The 16812-nt window shown below is 35.8% G+C and overlaps 1 protein-coding gene across 1 annotated transcript in view; it reads left to right on the forward strand.

Moving 5' to 3' along the window:
- LOC127440529 (calsyntenin-2-like) overlaps positions 1-16496 on the forward strand; it is a 367240-nt gene extending 350744 nt beyond the window's left edge. Inside the window, exons 12-17 of the mRNA XM_051697174.1 lie at positions 3806-4014; positions 5052-5219; positions 6884-7029; positions 7896-8019; positions 13442-13629; positions 14101-16496. Coding sequence (XP_051553134.1) covers positions 3806-4014; positions 5052-5219; positions 6884-7029; positions 7896-8019; positions 13442-13629; positions 14101-14307 — 1042 coding nt within the window. The 3' untranslated portion in view covers positions 14308-16496. The remainder of the gene's footprint in view (positions 1-3805; positions 4015-5051; positions 5220-6883; positions 7030-7895; positions 8020-13441; positions 13630-14100) is intronic.
- The last annotated feature ends 316 nt before the right edge of the window (positions 16497-16812 follow it).

A 16812-nucleotide genomic window follows, 5' to 3' on the forward strand; every position in this document is an offset into this window, starting at 1 on the left:
AGAAAGTAAGTGTTTATAAACCATGATATGTACTACAAGCCAAGTAAAAAATTATTTTGCAAGGCGCAAGGTTAAAAGTTTTAGTATTTCATTCAATAAAAGAAAACTAGATTAATTTGCCCACTTTTAAAATTCCACACTCCTCTTGTATTTAATTGTGGTTCAAGCTGTAGCTTTGAAAACCTGGTTATATACACAGTGTGTCTCCTTTCCCCAATAGAGGTGCCCATTTGATTGTCAAGGGAGGGGGTACACAAGGATTCTGTTGTCTGACAGCAATCTAATGAAACCTATCCAATCGCACTCATGTGATACAAACCCAAATGTGAGAAAGAGAGACTAAATAAAAGGAGAGAGAGAGCCTTATACACTTGCCTGGTGTGCATTAGTGAAGAGAATCTCCTAAATAAGAACAGACTTATCTGGTCGATAGTAGAGTGAGCCATAGCTTTTGTAATAGCCAAAGCCTGGCTGAGACTAGCACCCAATATCCTTAAATCAGCCCCGTAAATAAAAAGAGATTGTCGCTCCTTTTTTTTCACAAGATTTTAATGAGGGACTGTGCTCTCGGCTATTCTTTTAGCATGTAGCTCCAGTTGACCAAAGGGAGACCCACTTTTACGCATCACAAACTTTGCACAGTAATTTTTACTGCGGTCATTAGAAGTAATTGTTTTGTTGGTTCCACACAGTTTTGCACCCTTCCCATTCAAGGCCATTCTCTGCCGTGACTTCAGGGAGAGTGTTTAGGTGAGGCATTTACAGAGGAATTACCTCAGGGAGATAGCACACCATCGCTCGAGCACGGCTAAGCATCACTCCATCCGCGACGGTAGCAGAAAAGCGGTTGTTGTCTCGAACAAATAGATAGTTCTTAATTAGCAGGCGAGTAAATAAATGAATTAGTAATTGAACAAGTGCTCTTTAAAGCTCAGCCTTGAAAAAGAGTAATTACTCAGTGCATTGGGAGAAGGGAGCCCTGTTAATCCTAAAACACTTTAATTTCACTGCTCTTGTTGCATACTAGCTGTAATGAAACTGGAGGGACTCCAGTTTCCACAGCAGGTCTGTTTTTGAGTCTGTTGCAGGCCATGCTACAGTGCCTCTGTCTTAATAAACACTGCTTCTGCCATACCAACTTCCTCAGCTGGCGTCGGAAGGAGATGGCATCAAGCAGAGTGGCACACTCAATTTCACAGAAATGTTTTCAAAATCTTCTTGCTTTAAAACTAACAACATGTTGCTGTATCATTAATTGGTCCCTTGGTTGATTTCACCTGAGAGCTGCGACTGTGCTGAAGTTGACAAAGACAGTTTAAAATTACAGTCAGCCACAGCTGTCCAAACACTCAACTGAAAAGAGTTAGTGAGTGCCAGTGCCTCTCACTGTACTGGCAAAAATCTCAAAGGGTTCTCTGTTAAATTAAATATAGACTTTATTTAACAGGATAATTGACACAAAAATGGAAGCCCTGTCCTCATTTACTCACCCTCATATTGTTCCAAATCTGTATGACTTTCTTCTGTGGAACATAAAAGATGTCAGGCCTTATCAACATCTCCTTTTGTGTTCCACAGAATACATTTATACTGGTTTAAAATAATGTGAGAATAACATGAACTATTCATTTAAACTGCATTTTCAGAAATATATTTAAATTGTCTTTAGTCAGGCTGTTTATTAATTGTGTTCAATTCATGCAATTAGAAGTCGTTCACATTGTTGTTTTTATAGGTTTGTATGTGGTTTTTAGAAAGTAATTTGAAAGTAATTAAATTAGTTATGTGATTACTTTTTTCATGAATTAATCAGTGAAGAAATGTGATTACAATTGTAGAGAAAATAAAATAATTAGTAGTCTGTAGTGGATTACTTTGTTGAGTAACTTCTGCAACACTGTGTAGATAATAGAATAGCAGAGTACTCTCACTGCACAGCAGAGCATTTAATTGCATTTAATTCGTGCTGTTAAAGGAATCGTTCACCCAAAAATGAAAATTCTCTCATAATTTACTCACCCTCATGCCACCTAAGATGTGTATGACTTTCTTTCTTCTGCAGAACACAAATTAAGATTTTTAGAAGAATATCTCAGCTCTGTAGGTCCATTCAGTGCCTGTGAATGGTGGCCAGGCCTTTGAAGCTCCAAAAAGCAGATCAAGCATTATTTTCTGTAAAGCTGCTTTGAAAGAATGTGTATTGTAAAAAGCGCTATACAAATACAAATTACTTGACTTGACTCAGCATAAACATAATCCATCAAACTCCAGTGGTTAAATCAATGTCTTCTGAAGTGATCCAGTTTGTCTTGTATTTAATTCATCACTATAAATCTTGACAGTAGTCTTTCTGGCGATCATGATTTCAACCTCGATTACACTTCTTATAGTACCGTCTAGCACTCTGCACATGCTTCAAGCAGTAGGAATTGTAATCAAGCTTAAAATTCATGATCATGCCTAGAGAATGCAAAGGCAAGATGTACAGTGAAAAAAGAGGTATATTTCTCACCCAAAACCAATTGGATCACTTCAGAAGACATTGATTAAACCACTGGAGTCTTATGGATTACCTTTAAGCTGACTTTATCTGCTTTTTGGAGCTTAAAAGGCCTGGCCACCATTCACTTGCTTTGAATGGACCTACAGATCTGAGATAGTCTTCTAAAAATCTTCATTTGTGTTCTGCAGAGAAAAGAAAGTCATACACATCTGGGATGGCATGAGGGTAAGTAAATTTTTGGGTGAACTATCCCTCTAATATAACACCTAAAAAACTTTTATAAAATATAAATGCTGTATTTTAATTCTGATCAACATGAGCTTAAATAACGACATGTTGCTGCATCATTAATTGACCCCTTGATTGATTTCACCTGAGACGTGCGACTGTTCTGACGTTGACGATGTCAGTCTGTAATAAACAACAGTCAGCCACAACTGTCCAAACACAAAAGTTTGTAAGGGTGTTCTCCGTGCTGTTAAATGTGGACCTTTCAAATGTAAAATAAAGTTTTAAACCACAAGATGCTGTGCAGTAATTTAACCATCATCTGGAGTTGTTAGACATGATGCAGTGCCCCTTAACTGTGGTAAAATCACTGAAATGCATGGCTAAGAGTGGCGTATTACTTTTCAAAAACAGCGGCAACAACATTGTTAAAAAAATAATTAACTGTATATGTATTTATAGTAATAGAAATCACAAACAAATAATCATTCTGCCCAATAATATACAGTGGCCTTTAAACTATTATGCCCCATATATATGAAAATGCATGAATTTCATTGCATTAGAAAGAATTTTAAAAAGTAGGAAAATATTATTAATTAGAAATTAAAGTGTCCAAGTGTCATTTGCAGACAAATAATGCTAGAGTTTTTCTCAAAACTAACTTCACTTTTCATTTTCGCCATTTTTGCAAATGCGTTTTAACTATTCCCAAAGTTTTTTTGTTTTGTTTTTTAGCGAATATATAAAATCATCAAAATTTTTATTGAAATCTATGAAAATAAATGTCACTTGGTTTTATTTTTCTATGTATCTAATGCATTGACATTGATTTATAAGTGTCCAAATACTTTTTGCGACCACTGTAGTTTATTAGCCTAACTGTTGGTTGTTTATGATTATTTTATTATATTGCAGCTTTGAATGTGACATTTTAGTTGAAATGTACATTTTAAAATAGTGATTTTCATGTCACCTGACGGCCCTATGCTGCAGTTTCAAACCTTCCTTGTTACCCTTAATAAATCTCACATATCCTTACTCTGGTCTTCCTCTCCATTTCCCACCTTGCAGATGTTTCGGTGAAGACACATGCATCTCCATTCCAGACATAAAGGCGATGGTGATGGTGTTGCCACCCAGCGAACCTCGGATCACCATCACTGGGGTGGAGCGGCTGGTTTGGCCCGTGGCTCAGCTCCGAGCCCCTGGTGGGGTGGCCCTGTTCAAGGACATACACATCATTAGTACCGTCACCAAGACCGACACTACCCTCAGCATAGGTGAAAGATGACTCTCTTTTACAGCTCATATATTAACATAATCCCACACTTATGCATTCATTTATTTCAGAGGTGCCACAGTTGCACATTTTACCTGTTGTGTGCATGTTGGAACAATGGTGTATATTCACAGAATTTTCGTCTCATGGATTTCCCCACACTGTGTTTTATTTATAATGGTTTAGTCTTTTACTTATTATCAAGATTATAAATGCCTGCTGTTGGTCTGTTGGTTATTACACTGACCCTGAGTCAATTGTTTTTTATTATCCTCTTTTTTTATTTAAAGTTCAACAAAAGTGTCCGGTTTCTTTTATCGAATACAGAGCCAGGGTAGTGAAACAATAAATCATCGAAATTAAATTCATACAAAGTCAATGGCTGTTTGTGGACACGGCAGGAGGTCATATATTTGCCACTACATATATGTGCCTGTGTAACAGTGTGTGTGTGTGGCCGGGTTTGGGTGGTTTACGAGGACATTTTTTTAGGTTACAAACTGGTAATTACAAGGGTATTATGCTATAAATGACATATTATGACATTTCTAATGTCCCCATAATTCAAATTGCTTAAAAAACATACTAAACTATGCTTTTTTGAAAATGTAAAAATGCAGATTTTTGTGAGGGTTAGGTTTAGGGGTAGGGTTAGGGTATAGAATCTATAGTTCGTACAGTATAAAAATCATTATGTCTATGGAGAGTCCTCATAAGGGTGTGTGTGTGTGTGTGTGTGTGTGGACAGGTTTAAGTGGTTTACGAGGACTTTTTTTTAGGTTAAAAACTGGTAATTACAAGGGTATTATGCTATAAATGTGGTTTATGAGGACATTTCTAGTGTCCCCATAATTTAAATCACTTACAAAAACATACTAGACAATGTTTTTTTGAAAATGTAAAAATGCAAAAAAGTTTCTGTGAGGGTTAGGTTTAGGGAATAGAATCTGTAGTTTTTACAGTATAAAAATCATTATGTCTATGGAGAGTCCTCATAATGATAGCTGCACCAACGTGTGTGTGTGTGTGTGTGTATAGCCCGGAGACCTGGTGTTCTGGAGTTTATGCATAACCTAGATTATTGTGATGTGCTCGTGATCGGAGAGGAAATGGACCTGGAGCGTGAGAGTCTGGAGATTCACCACAGCTCTCTCTTAGGCAAACATCTGGACGCCACCAACTCTACCTCTGGCATCTCCATTTATGGTATGTCTCTATGTCAACTTCTATGTCTCATATCTACTGTACAAGCCATCTGTTGCCAGACCTGAAACCTGTTTTCTCATAATCTTATTTATACTCTACTCCTCATTAACTCAGCACTCTCATTTGTTGTTTATTCACAGCTATTTAAAGCTTTCCATCTCCCAGCTTCTTCGTTTTAAAATGAATGCTCCATGTAGAACATATTTTAGATCGTCATTTATCTGTAGTTGTTTAACTGCTGTAACATGCCACTGATTTGAAATAAAGTCTTCAAGTGATAGTTCACCCAAAACTCAGCGACACACTATTCACTCATCCTCATAGTGTTACAATTTATTCTTATGCAGAACACAAAAGGAGATGTTTTAATGAATTTCCCAGTCTGTCTTTTCAGTGTTATTGCAATTGATAGTGACTTACTCTAAAGCTTAGAAAAGGACCCAAATGTTGCATAAAAATAGTAATCTATGCAGCTTGTTCATCAAATTCCAAGTCTTCTGAGGCCATACGATAGGTTTTGTTAAGATTTTTCAGTCAAAATCTCAGCCTGATCTAATGAAAATTACGTGACTGTGGCAACAATTTTTTTGCTAAATTAAATTATGTGGTTCATTACACGCATCACTGCAGTTTCGAGGTGAAATGTTAACATTGTGGTGCTAAAAGTGAGTTAAATGTTCTCCCAAACAGATTTTTAAGGTAAATGCAACAAAACCTACCTCCATAGCCTAAGCCAGGGCTATACACTTACTTTGTTAGGTGTTAGGACTGGTGCTAGTGGACTAAAAGATTCATTATTAAATAATAATAATTATTATTATCATTAGCACACATAAAGCTATGGTCAAATTTTTTATTATTATTATTTGTAGTATTTACTCTGGTATGGCATACAACAAAATGGTTGCTCATTCAAATAATCACTTAATCACATAATCTGCTTCAAACAGAATTCTTTAATTTCTTTTAAAGATTCAATGCCATAAACTTTGCAAGCTTTGGCAAATCTAAAAAAAATACAAAAATAAAAATCGTTTTCAACAAGTTTTTCCTCAGAGGTGTGCACCGTGTTACTTCTAAACAAAATGTTTTACCTGATGAACTGAAATAACCACAAGAGTTGCCTATTGCATCCAGCCAATTAGAATGGATATTTTACCAGCTCAGTCTGTGGGTATTCCATAGGCATGCTTTCTGAGACTGAGGCTAACCTTTAGCATTAAGGAAATGTAAATCTCCTTATAAAATGTTAAATATTTATTAAATATAAAATGTTAAATATTTAGTTGAAAAAAAATCACATCATTTCTATTTGTTTTTTTTTTTTTTTTTTTAAAAACTCTGATCTTTTAAAGTCACCCTCTATTATGTTTTCAGCTTAAATGCTTTAAACCAGATCTTGATCGGATCCTTTAACAGATCTCTCCCTCTATCATAGTGTACATTGGGCTTTTTTTATAAGAAAAATTCAAATCACTTTTGCCATTTTATAAAGTACTGGCCATTTTGTAAAGTAGTTTGAGAGTGTCTGGTACATTTATTGGAGAAGGACTAAGCCCTCCACTGGTCTCCAGGGACATCATTTTGAGTGTCTTTCAATACACCAGAGCTCTTTTGTCTGAATAGATGTAAGCTTTCTGATACAAGTCTGTCTTCGGTCTTAGGTGTGGACTCCATGGCACATTATGAACAGGCCATCAGACAGGTGAGGTACCGTAACTGGAACACTGGCAGTCTGTCCGAGAGAAGGTTCCGGCTCAGTTGCTCTGAACTGAATGGACGCTACACAAGCAATGAGTTCAACTTGGAGGTCAGATTTGGCCCTCGTACTGGGCAGTGCTTCTATTTCATTTTGCCATCCATTCACTTTATCCTCCTTTTCAATTCTACTCCATCTGCTTTTTGAACTTTTGGACTATTTGATACTTAAAAGTTAGCTGTGCGCTAGTCTAACAGTGCCAGACTCTTTATTAGAAGGCATAAAGTATGCTCCGCATTGCAGCTTATTCTGGCCAAGAACCACTCACTTAGACTGGAAGATACCATCTGACCACTTTTTATTTCCTCTTTACATAACGTTTAGGGGTGGATAAATCTGATATTGATGTTAGTGCAGTAATAGATTGGTGGATAAAAGTTCTAGCTCATTCCAATAATGTTGCAGCAGTCTCTGCAAATTATAATTTTTGTCTTGATTATTTCACAGATGTAACAAAAAAAAAAAAAAAAAACAGCAACAATTAGAGTATACAGTTCTACTCATTTTTCAAAGAGTCAGTGCTTCCAACCGAAGGTCTGGCAACTTCCGTGATTTATATTTTCCTTAGGAGTGCTAAGAAAGCAGCTTGCACTGTAGCAGCTTGTTACCTTGTAAACACAACTGTTCCTTCTTGGGCTGATAAAAAAACTGTGCGCCTTGACTCCCAGATGTTGCATAGCAGTCAAACGGTCTGTTTGGAGCTTGTGATTTGGCCAGTTTTTGTGTAAAGTGAATCAACTGGTTATTTACTATTCAGTGGACACATCGTTTGAGGCTGAGACTAGCTGTGTTCCAGTATACTTTAGTTTTCAAGCTTCTTAGAACTAATCTCATTCCACTATCATGTTTAAGTTTTCATTCTCCCTGAGCATACAATTGTCTCTATAAATCACTATCTGTTTGTTCCGCCCCCTCAGATCGGAATTGTTCACAGCTCAGAGGCCGCGGGACATGTCAATCACATGGCTGTCCAATCCCAGTACATGAGACCTGTGCATCATCCACTGGTGGTGCATACTGTTAACTCTGACCACATCTCAGGTAAAGTCTGCTCTGATGCCTCATAATGCAACAGTTCTCAACCATTTAACTATTCTTCAATCGAAAAGAGTTAATTGAAACATTGAAAATGTCCTCACTCAAGGTTTTACCTGAGAGTGGCTTGTCTGAAAGTTTAAACTAGTTTTAGAAGTAGAAATGTTATGGTTAAACGTACATTACAGTAAGATAAATCAATAGCTAGCAATCTAGATAGATATTCCGACAGACTGTCACATAAATCAGTCAGCTATACCATCAATTAGAGAGAGAGAGAGAGAGAGAGAAACTTAAAGCATATTAAAAGCCTTGTGTGGGTTTGTTTCCATAAAAAAAAAATTGTCAGTTGGAATTTGAATTTGAACATTCCATTTGCCCCTTTTTAACATTCCATCAATGTAAGTCTATGGGATTTTTAATCATCCTCTATAGGAAAACCTTAAAGGGTTAGTTCACCCCAAAAAAGAAAATTCAGTCATTTTTTAATCACCCCTATGTTGTTACAACCCCTTATGACTTTCTTTATTTTTCTCAATACAAAGGGAGAAATTGTGAAAAAATGTTGTGCTTAGTGATGTCATACAATGGCAGTTTATGGTGACCACCTCTTCAAGCTTTAAAAGCACACAAAAGTATAATTCAGAAGTCTAATGGATTATTCTATGAGACTCACAATTGTTATGAAAGTACACAATGAGGTTTGGTGAGAAACAAACCAAAATCTAATGTATTATTTAGTGAAACTGTTGACCGACCATTGCTCTACTCTGCACGTTCATGAGGCCGCAAGAGAGCGAAATTGGGCGTTCAAGCGACAACTCGTATTGTTTATCTAAAAACAGGTCTACTACAATGATAGAAACAACAGAAGACAACACAGCTGCACACAGGCCAGAGAATAGAACTTACTAAATATGTCTGAAGAGTTTGTAGTCGGAGAATAGATGCATTTCTATGCCCAGCCTCATTTGTTTGAAATGGAGTACTCACTTAAACATTGAGATAGAGGTGATGGGAATGGCTTTTCTCCATTCTGAATGGGTGAGCATTTGTGATAGACCTTCGACTGAAAAGAATGATACCTCAGCGAAAGCATTCAGGTGTGACATTCATGGCCAAAATTAAATATTTTTTAACCGGCTAGTGAGATGCTGGCTTCAGTATACAATTATGAGAAAGTTTTTAGATCCGTGCCAGTTCACAGCCAGCAGGGCTACATGGCGCGAATCGTGCGATGCCGAAAATATTAACCAAGCAATCGACAGAATATACCGTTAGTTGTCACTGTTTAACATAGAAAATATACCTTTTATAATGTGTCGTTTGCCGTCATGTAAGGACACAGTGTGACTGTGGCTGTGTTCAGGCTCCTCTGTCTCTCTCTCTTAGTTTGATTGAGAACTCCGTTTCAAGTAAATAAGGCCGGGCATAGAAATGCATCTATTCTCAGACTACAAACTCATCTCATCAGACATATTTAGTAAGTTCTGTTCTCTGGTTTGTGTTCAGTTGTGTTGTGTTCTGTTGTTAATATCACTGAGGCGGACCTGTTTTTAGATAAACAAAATGAATGCCCCGTCTCATGACAGATACTTCTCTCATGCAGTCTCATGAACACGAAGAGGAGATCAACAGTCAGTCAACAGTTTCACTAAATAATACATTCGATTTTGGTTTGATTTTCGAATGCTCTCATAACAACCATGAGTCTCGTGGAATAATTTATTGGACTTCTGAATTATACTTTTGTGTGCTTTTGAAGCTTGAAGAGGTGATCACCATAAACTGCGATTGTATGACATCACTGAGCACAATTTTTTTCTCAATTTCTCCCTTTGTGTTAAGAAAAAAAAAGAAAGTCATATGGTGTTATAACAACACAGGTGTGAGTAAACAATGACTGAAATCTCATTTTGGGGTGAACTATCCCTTTAAGTCCGATCAGTTAGAAAAGACTTTACACATTATTCCAGAACAGGAAAGGTCTGTGCCAGATTTATTGGACATAGCTTGAAAGCTTTAAGAGGAGTCAGTGATAGAAATTTTGGTCTCGGTTTAGGGATTTTGAACATCTGGGAAATTGTCAGTTGTCAAAATATACTAATCATTTTATGGTATAATACACTAATCAGATTTTTAATACAATGGTTTTATGCACCCCCTACAATTACATCACAGTCTTAAAGGGATAGTTCACCCCAAAATGAAAATACCCTCATGTATGTCTTTCTCTCTTCTGTGAAACAAAAAAGGACATTTATGGCAGAATGTTCAGTCACCATTCACTTTCATGGTATAGAAAAATATGCAATGAAAGTAAATGGAGGGACTGGAAGATAGGACGATGTTATCGGATATTGACAAAATTGGACAAATATCCCGATGTGATTGTGACACTCATTGACAGACGATGATCGACAACATCGGGAAATTACAAAACCATAGAGCTGGGAAGTCTCCAAATATACCAGTACATGGTATGAAATTAGCACCCGCAAAATGCAGGTAGCCCATATCATGCGCATGGCGGGTAAATTTGCTCATCTACCAGCCACTGTGGCGGGCTAACTGTAAGACGTCTCGAATGACATATGATAAGAAATGCTGTTACACACAAAGACAGGCACTTGAAGAAGTATGCTTTATCAGATTTTAAAGAAGAGTCTAAAGAAAAGCTGTCATTGCACTTCTCTGGTGCACTGTTTGTTCAGAGGTGTGCAGCGGAAGTGTTTCTGGAACATGCGCATGTATAGAGTTCTCACTCTTTCTTTTCTTTTCCAGTCACCTGAAAACTGTTTGGAAGAATAATGCTGAAAGTTACATCAGACCATCTCACGTTTAGTTTGTTTTATTTCCACAGATCTGTTCACGCTTAACATGCATTGTGAACATAACTCTGCAGGTTCTTTTTATAAATAGCCTATACATGTGTGATTAAATCATAAAAAGACAATTATGTCCACCTTGATCCTAAAATGTATTTCTATTTAAATTATTATTATTATTATTATTATTATTATTATTATTATTATCATCATCATCATCATTATCATGTTTACATTTATAATTGTCTTTAGATCTTAATATGTAGCCTATTAGTCACTATCAGTAAAGCAAGAACGTTCACCAATCCCTCGGCAGGCAGGTTGACGATGTAATCGGATAATATCATGAACATATTTCTTAGATATCACCCAACCCTAGTAAATGGGGACTGAGGCTTTTTTTATGCCTAACATCTCTGTTTGTGTTTGGAACATCATGAGGGTGAGTAAATGATGAGAGAATGTTCATGTTCAATGTTCAACTATCCCTTTGATGATGTTTGTCCAATCCTGGTGATGCAGTATGTTTACCCCATCCTGTATGACCATGGAATATTATTTTTTTGAAACTAAAATGAAAAATAGTTTGTTCAATTTTTGATAATTTATTTTGTGATTAAACATTTTAATTAATTAAAAAGGTGTTCTTGCTTGATACATGTTCCCATTCATTTGGAAAACAAGAGGCCATTAAAAAGGGCAATAAATGTATCACAAAACATGTTTACAAGACAATTCCGCTTTATGGACCAATCTGCAAGCAATAACCAAAAATACAGAGATGCACACACATACTTACACACACTGGTCTGAGCGGATGGCAGGCTCATGAGACTATATTGTTGCTTTTGAAGAAGCTTGGGAAATTACACTTAGTCTACCAGCTCACGCACACATCAGGGACACCAGTGATCTCCCCAAGGGCACACAGAGCACAGCTAACTGCAGCGAGATGTAGCATTGTACTCTGTGGACTGATGAAAGAGAGAGAGGGGGTGACAGGAGGAGAGAAACACTACTTTAGGAGAGACATGGAAAACAGCAGGTGGCACTGTGACCTTACTCTCCAAATAGTACTCTTGCTGACTGCAAGGTCTCCGTAAACTACACTAAGTGAACTCTGGGAATCTGTCTATCTCTTTCAATAAGCTTCACCATAGCCATATAATCTAGTGATCTCTCCATGCAATTCATCAGGTCACCATCAGTGTTGGGGAGTCACAAAAAAAAAAAAAAAAAAAATGTAGACAAATGCTACATTGCTGTTTTTATATCACCAGCTTTGAGGAATTTATCAAACAAGCTCTCCAGAATGCCCTCAAGTATTGTGCGCAAATACTGTAATTTTCAAATGACATGTTGAGTCGTCACTCAACGGTGTTCTCATTAGTTTTTGTGAAACACATTTATGTCGTCGTCATTTTTTTTTCTTCTTTTTTTTTCTTGAAATTTAGTTAAAGGAATAGTTCACCCAAAAATAAAAATAATCTCATCATTTACTCACCCTCATGCCATCCCAGACATTTCTTTCTTCTGCTGAACACAAACAAAAAATTTTAGAAGAATATTTCAGCTCTGTAGGTCAACACAGTGCAAATTAAGGGGTACCAACATTTTGAATCCATAAGACTTTAGTGGTTTAATCACTGTATATATATATATATATATATATATATATATATATATATATATATATATATATATATATATATATAATAGGACACAGATGGTGGAATAAAATGATATGCAGTAGCAAGTTTGCTTAGTTTATTAAAAAGCTGCCTGAAGGGGTTTTGAATCCGGAATCAGACACATCCATAGTGATATCAAAATAGATCAAAAGACCACTCGACCAACACACTATAAAAGGTTTTACTGTTATGTGTATATTTATGTGTGTTCTCCATTTTAGTTGATTCCATATTTATTTTTTCTTTTGAAAAAACAAAACATTTTCTAGCAAATAGCCTATACAGAGGGATTCACTAGTGAAAATGTATATATTCTAAACTCTTTTATCATTTAATGCAAATGTTTTCATTACAAACTATATTATCAGAATAATTTGAGTAAAACGTTGTTTGTAGAAAGTGTTTGTTTCCCCGTTAAGAACAATGTGCATTTAGTTTTAAATTTTAACGTAATTAGACATAAGTTTGATGTTCTATAACATGAAACACCCCCCCCCCCCCCCCCCCCACCACACACACCTACACCTAGGGCAAGAAGAATGTAACTTGTCCCAGCTGTCATCTAATGTAAAACACTAAACCATATATTCCATGTAATTATGTATTTTCACAATTCAGTTGAATAATGGCATACATAAATAATGACATACAGATCATTATCCCTGTAAAGGAGAATCCCAGTATAATTTATTCATCTGAAAGAACAAACTTCTTCTATGAATTACATACCATACAGGCCTATTATTAATCCATATTTAGACACCCATGTATTTTATTAAAACGTTATTCTTTAAAAAATAATACATTATTTTATTTTATTATTTTAGGGTTCCCCCACCTCTGAAATCCCAATTTAACCCTTGTGCATCACTAAACGTATAACAGATAAAGGTATCTGTGTGTCATTAGGAACCCCTCCTGCTGCAACAGTGGTAATTGTGGTGTGTATTGCCGCCCTGGTGGTCATTGTGGTCTTTGGCATCTACCGGATCCACATCACCCACCAGGAGGGTTCAAAAGAAGACGAGGAGGCAAGAAAGGACTCAGAGATGGACTGGAACAACTCCAATCTTAATATCACAGTAAATCCCATGGAGGTCAGTGTGTGCCTGAGTTTTAAAAAACACACTGAGCCTCTGAGCTATAAAATATTAAAGGAATATTAAAGGATAAATACAACTTCTATTGGCATGTGGTATCCTATAGATTACCACCAAAAATAATATTGACTAGTCCCCCAAAAGAAAAATGTGTGTATGGTGACGTCCTACTTATGGAATCCAACAGGGCAAGTGTACCATGAGGATTTAAAACTGAAAATTGTAGGTCATATTTTTGTTAAAGCACTTGAATTATTCAGTAAAAATTTGTATTAGATATGTAAAGTTATTCAGCATTTGCTCCATGTAAAAAGTCACTTTATGGGTTAGTTAGATTCTGTTGTAATTGACAGCAAGAAAAAATGTCTGAAATGAGGAAAAGAGATGGAATTCTGTAATTTTAGAGTAATTAGCTATTTTAATGTGATTTTCTTTAAACAGTTAGTATTATTGTGTTATTGGTTGCAGAGCATTGATGGAACACAGAATGCTGATGAGGTTAGGGAGGAGGAGCCAGAGGAAGAGGAGGATGAAGAGGACGATAATGATGATGAACTGGCAGGAGATCTCTCAAGTGCTGAATCCGAGGACAGTGATGAAGAGGAAGAGACTGACATTCAGAAGGGAAAAGTTAAGGGAAGACTGGAGTGGGACCCCTCTACGTTACCCTACTAAAACACACGCACACACAGCCACTCTACACACAAATGCATACACATTCAGACAAGCAAGCACATTCACATGCAGACATAGACTTGTACACACACACACACACACACACAAACAAACACACACACACTTAATGCCCTCTCACACTTACAGAAGCCAGAAATAATTGCCTGAAAAGCTGTCACTCATCAGTCATTGCAATGAGAAACCCTGATTTTGACATGCTTTCCAACACCCATAAAAAGCATCTCTAATTCTATGGCTCCCTCTGTTGGCCAATATTTGGAATTGCACCACTCGTTCCAAACGTTGCAAAGCCTGTTTGTTCTTCAATAGGTATAAGCTATAGTGTCTCAGCAGTTCTGCAAAAAGCCTATATAAAACCAACACAATGCAGTTAATTGTGAACATATGAATCAACATCTCTGGGATATATTTTTTAAAAACCTTATTCTTTTTTTGTGTGTGTGTTTCTTGTTGTTTAATCAGAATATGTTCTAACATCATGATGTTTTCTCCCTTTCTGAAATACTAAACTGTAATATTTGACAGCGTGTGGCTATGCCTTCGCCATTTGTTGTTTGTTATCTTCAGAGTAACACCTAATATTGCACTGATGTGCAATAGTAAATACCCAAAGTTGTTTTTTGCAATGAAAGTAAAAGTATATACAGTACATAATAATGATATTTTCCTCATTTGAAATATAGCAAATATGTTTAATTTAGATCCTCAGAGAGATTTTGATTAAAGCAGTTCTCTTTAAGCAAAAATATGTCATAATGAGATGACATTTAAAAAATACTTTTTTAATAGTTTTTTTTTTTTTTCTCTCTCTCTCTGTTTGGGTTCTTGGTGGTAAGAAGGAGAAAGAGTGTCTGTACATTTTTATATGCCTGTCTTCTGTAAATAGGGAACTGTAGAGTAGTTGAATGGTGACTCAGACTCCTCACGTCCTCCTGCATATATACACACAGCCTGTTTGTGTCCACACTTGCTTGCTGAAAAGGAAGGGTTCTTCCTTCTTCTGTCTGTGTTGATCTCTCTCTTTTATCGTTCATGTCTCACCTCAACTGTTGATGGGTTCTTCCTCACTCCACCTCAAATAGAAAAACAAATCTAAACAGACTTAAAACAAGATAATATTAATTTAGAAGCAAAGTTGTGTAAGATAAGACATGGTTTAAAGCAAGGGGTAAGCCAGCAAATTACTTTTGGGTGGGCCTCAATAAAAATGAATGCCAAATTTTTTTTTTTTTTACCAAATTTTCCTTAATAACAGAAAGGCACATTCAAATTGTGCCACCCACCCCACCCCACAGACACACACGCACACTTTCAGAAATCAGAATTTATGCATTTTTCCAACTGTTTTATAATTATATATTTGAAGTCAAAGAATAATCTGTAATATTCTGGGTGGGCCTGGGTCTAATTTGGTTGGTCCCGGCCCACCCTTGGCAATGCCACTGGTTTAAAGAATATAAAATAGAGATTTAAATAGAGAATTTAAGTTTCAAGCATAAAGCTGAAAAAACTTAGTGAGGTTCAGTGTTGGGTTACTCAAAAAGTAATCCACTATAAATTACTAATAACTGTTCATATTTTAATCAGATTACTTTACTGATTACTTCTTTGAAAGTAAACAGATTGCAAATTTACTTTTATAAACATGTTACTATTACTTTTTAAAACACTTTTTACAGAAACGTTTTTGTCTTTCTGCCCAACAAATTAAAATTAATGTCTAGATTTTATCCTTTTTCATTGTCGCACCTTTCAGCTGTTACAGAAACATAAAGAGACATCATATTGTAAATGTATTATACATAAATAATATTATTTTAGAAATGTGTAACCCAACTAATGTACTTAAAAGTAATTACCTTAACTGAAATTAACTAACTGTAATCTGGTTACACATATTTTAAATGTTGCACTACGTTTTGACTTAAAAAGTTTACTTTGTAGTCAGAATTACACCCAACACTGGTTAGGTTTATGCTAAAATAGCAGTTGGTTTATATTCTCTGAAATCATGTCTCACATAGTCTAAGAAATTAAGAAAATCAAAGAAAGTAAATGGATCTTGTTTTTTGAGGATGTTTAGACATTTTAATGGGAAAACTATATATATATATATATATATATATATATATATATATATATATATATATATATATATATATATGTGTGTGTGTGTGTGTGTGTGTGTGTAAAAAAAAATAAAAAAAATAAAAAACTAATTAGAATGATGTATTGCAGTGTTCTCTAATGCTCTATGGACAAAGGACTTTAAACTAGAAAAGGACAGAGATTTTTCCAAAGGGTTTAGCCTGCAGATATTTCTGTATTTTGTGAAGGTTTTTACCAGCATCCACCGATGTACAGTTCAATTAACTTAAAGTAATCCATGCAGAAATGTACAAATTACAAATAACCAGAACAAAATACTTTGTGAAAATTATGCTGTATCACACAATGAGAAAAGGTGTTTTGTTTTTCTATAGA

This window comes from Myxocyprinus asiaticus, chromosome 5 (assembly GCF_019703515.2).
Source record: "Myxocyprinus asiaticus isolate MX2 ecotype Aquarium Trade chromosome 5, UBuf_Myxa_2, whole genome shotgun sequence".
Lineage (NCBI taxonomy): Eukaryota > Metazoa > Chordata > Actinopteri > Cypriniformes > Catostomidae > Myxocyprinus > Myxocyprinus asiaticus.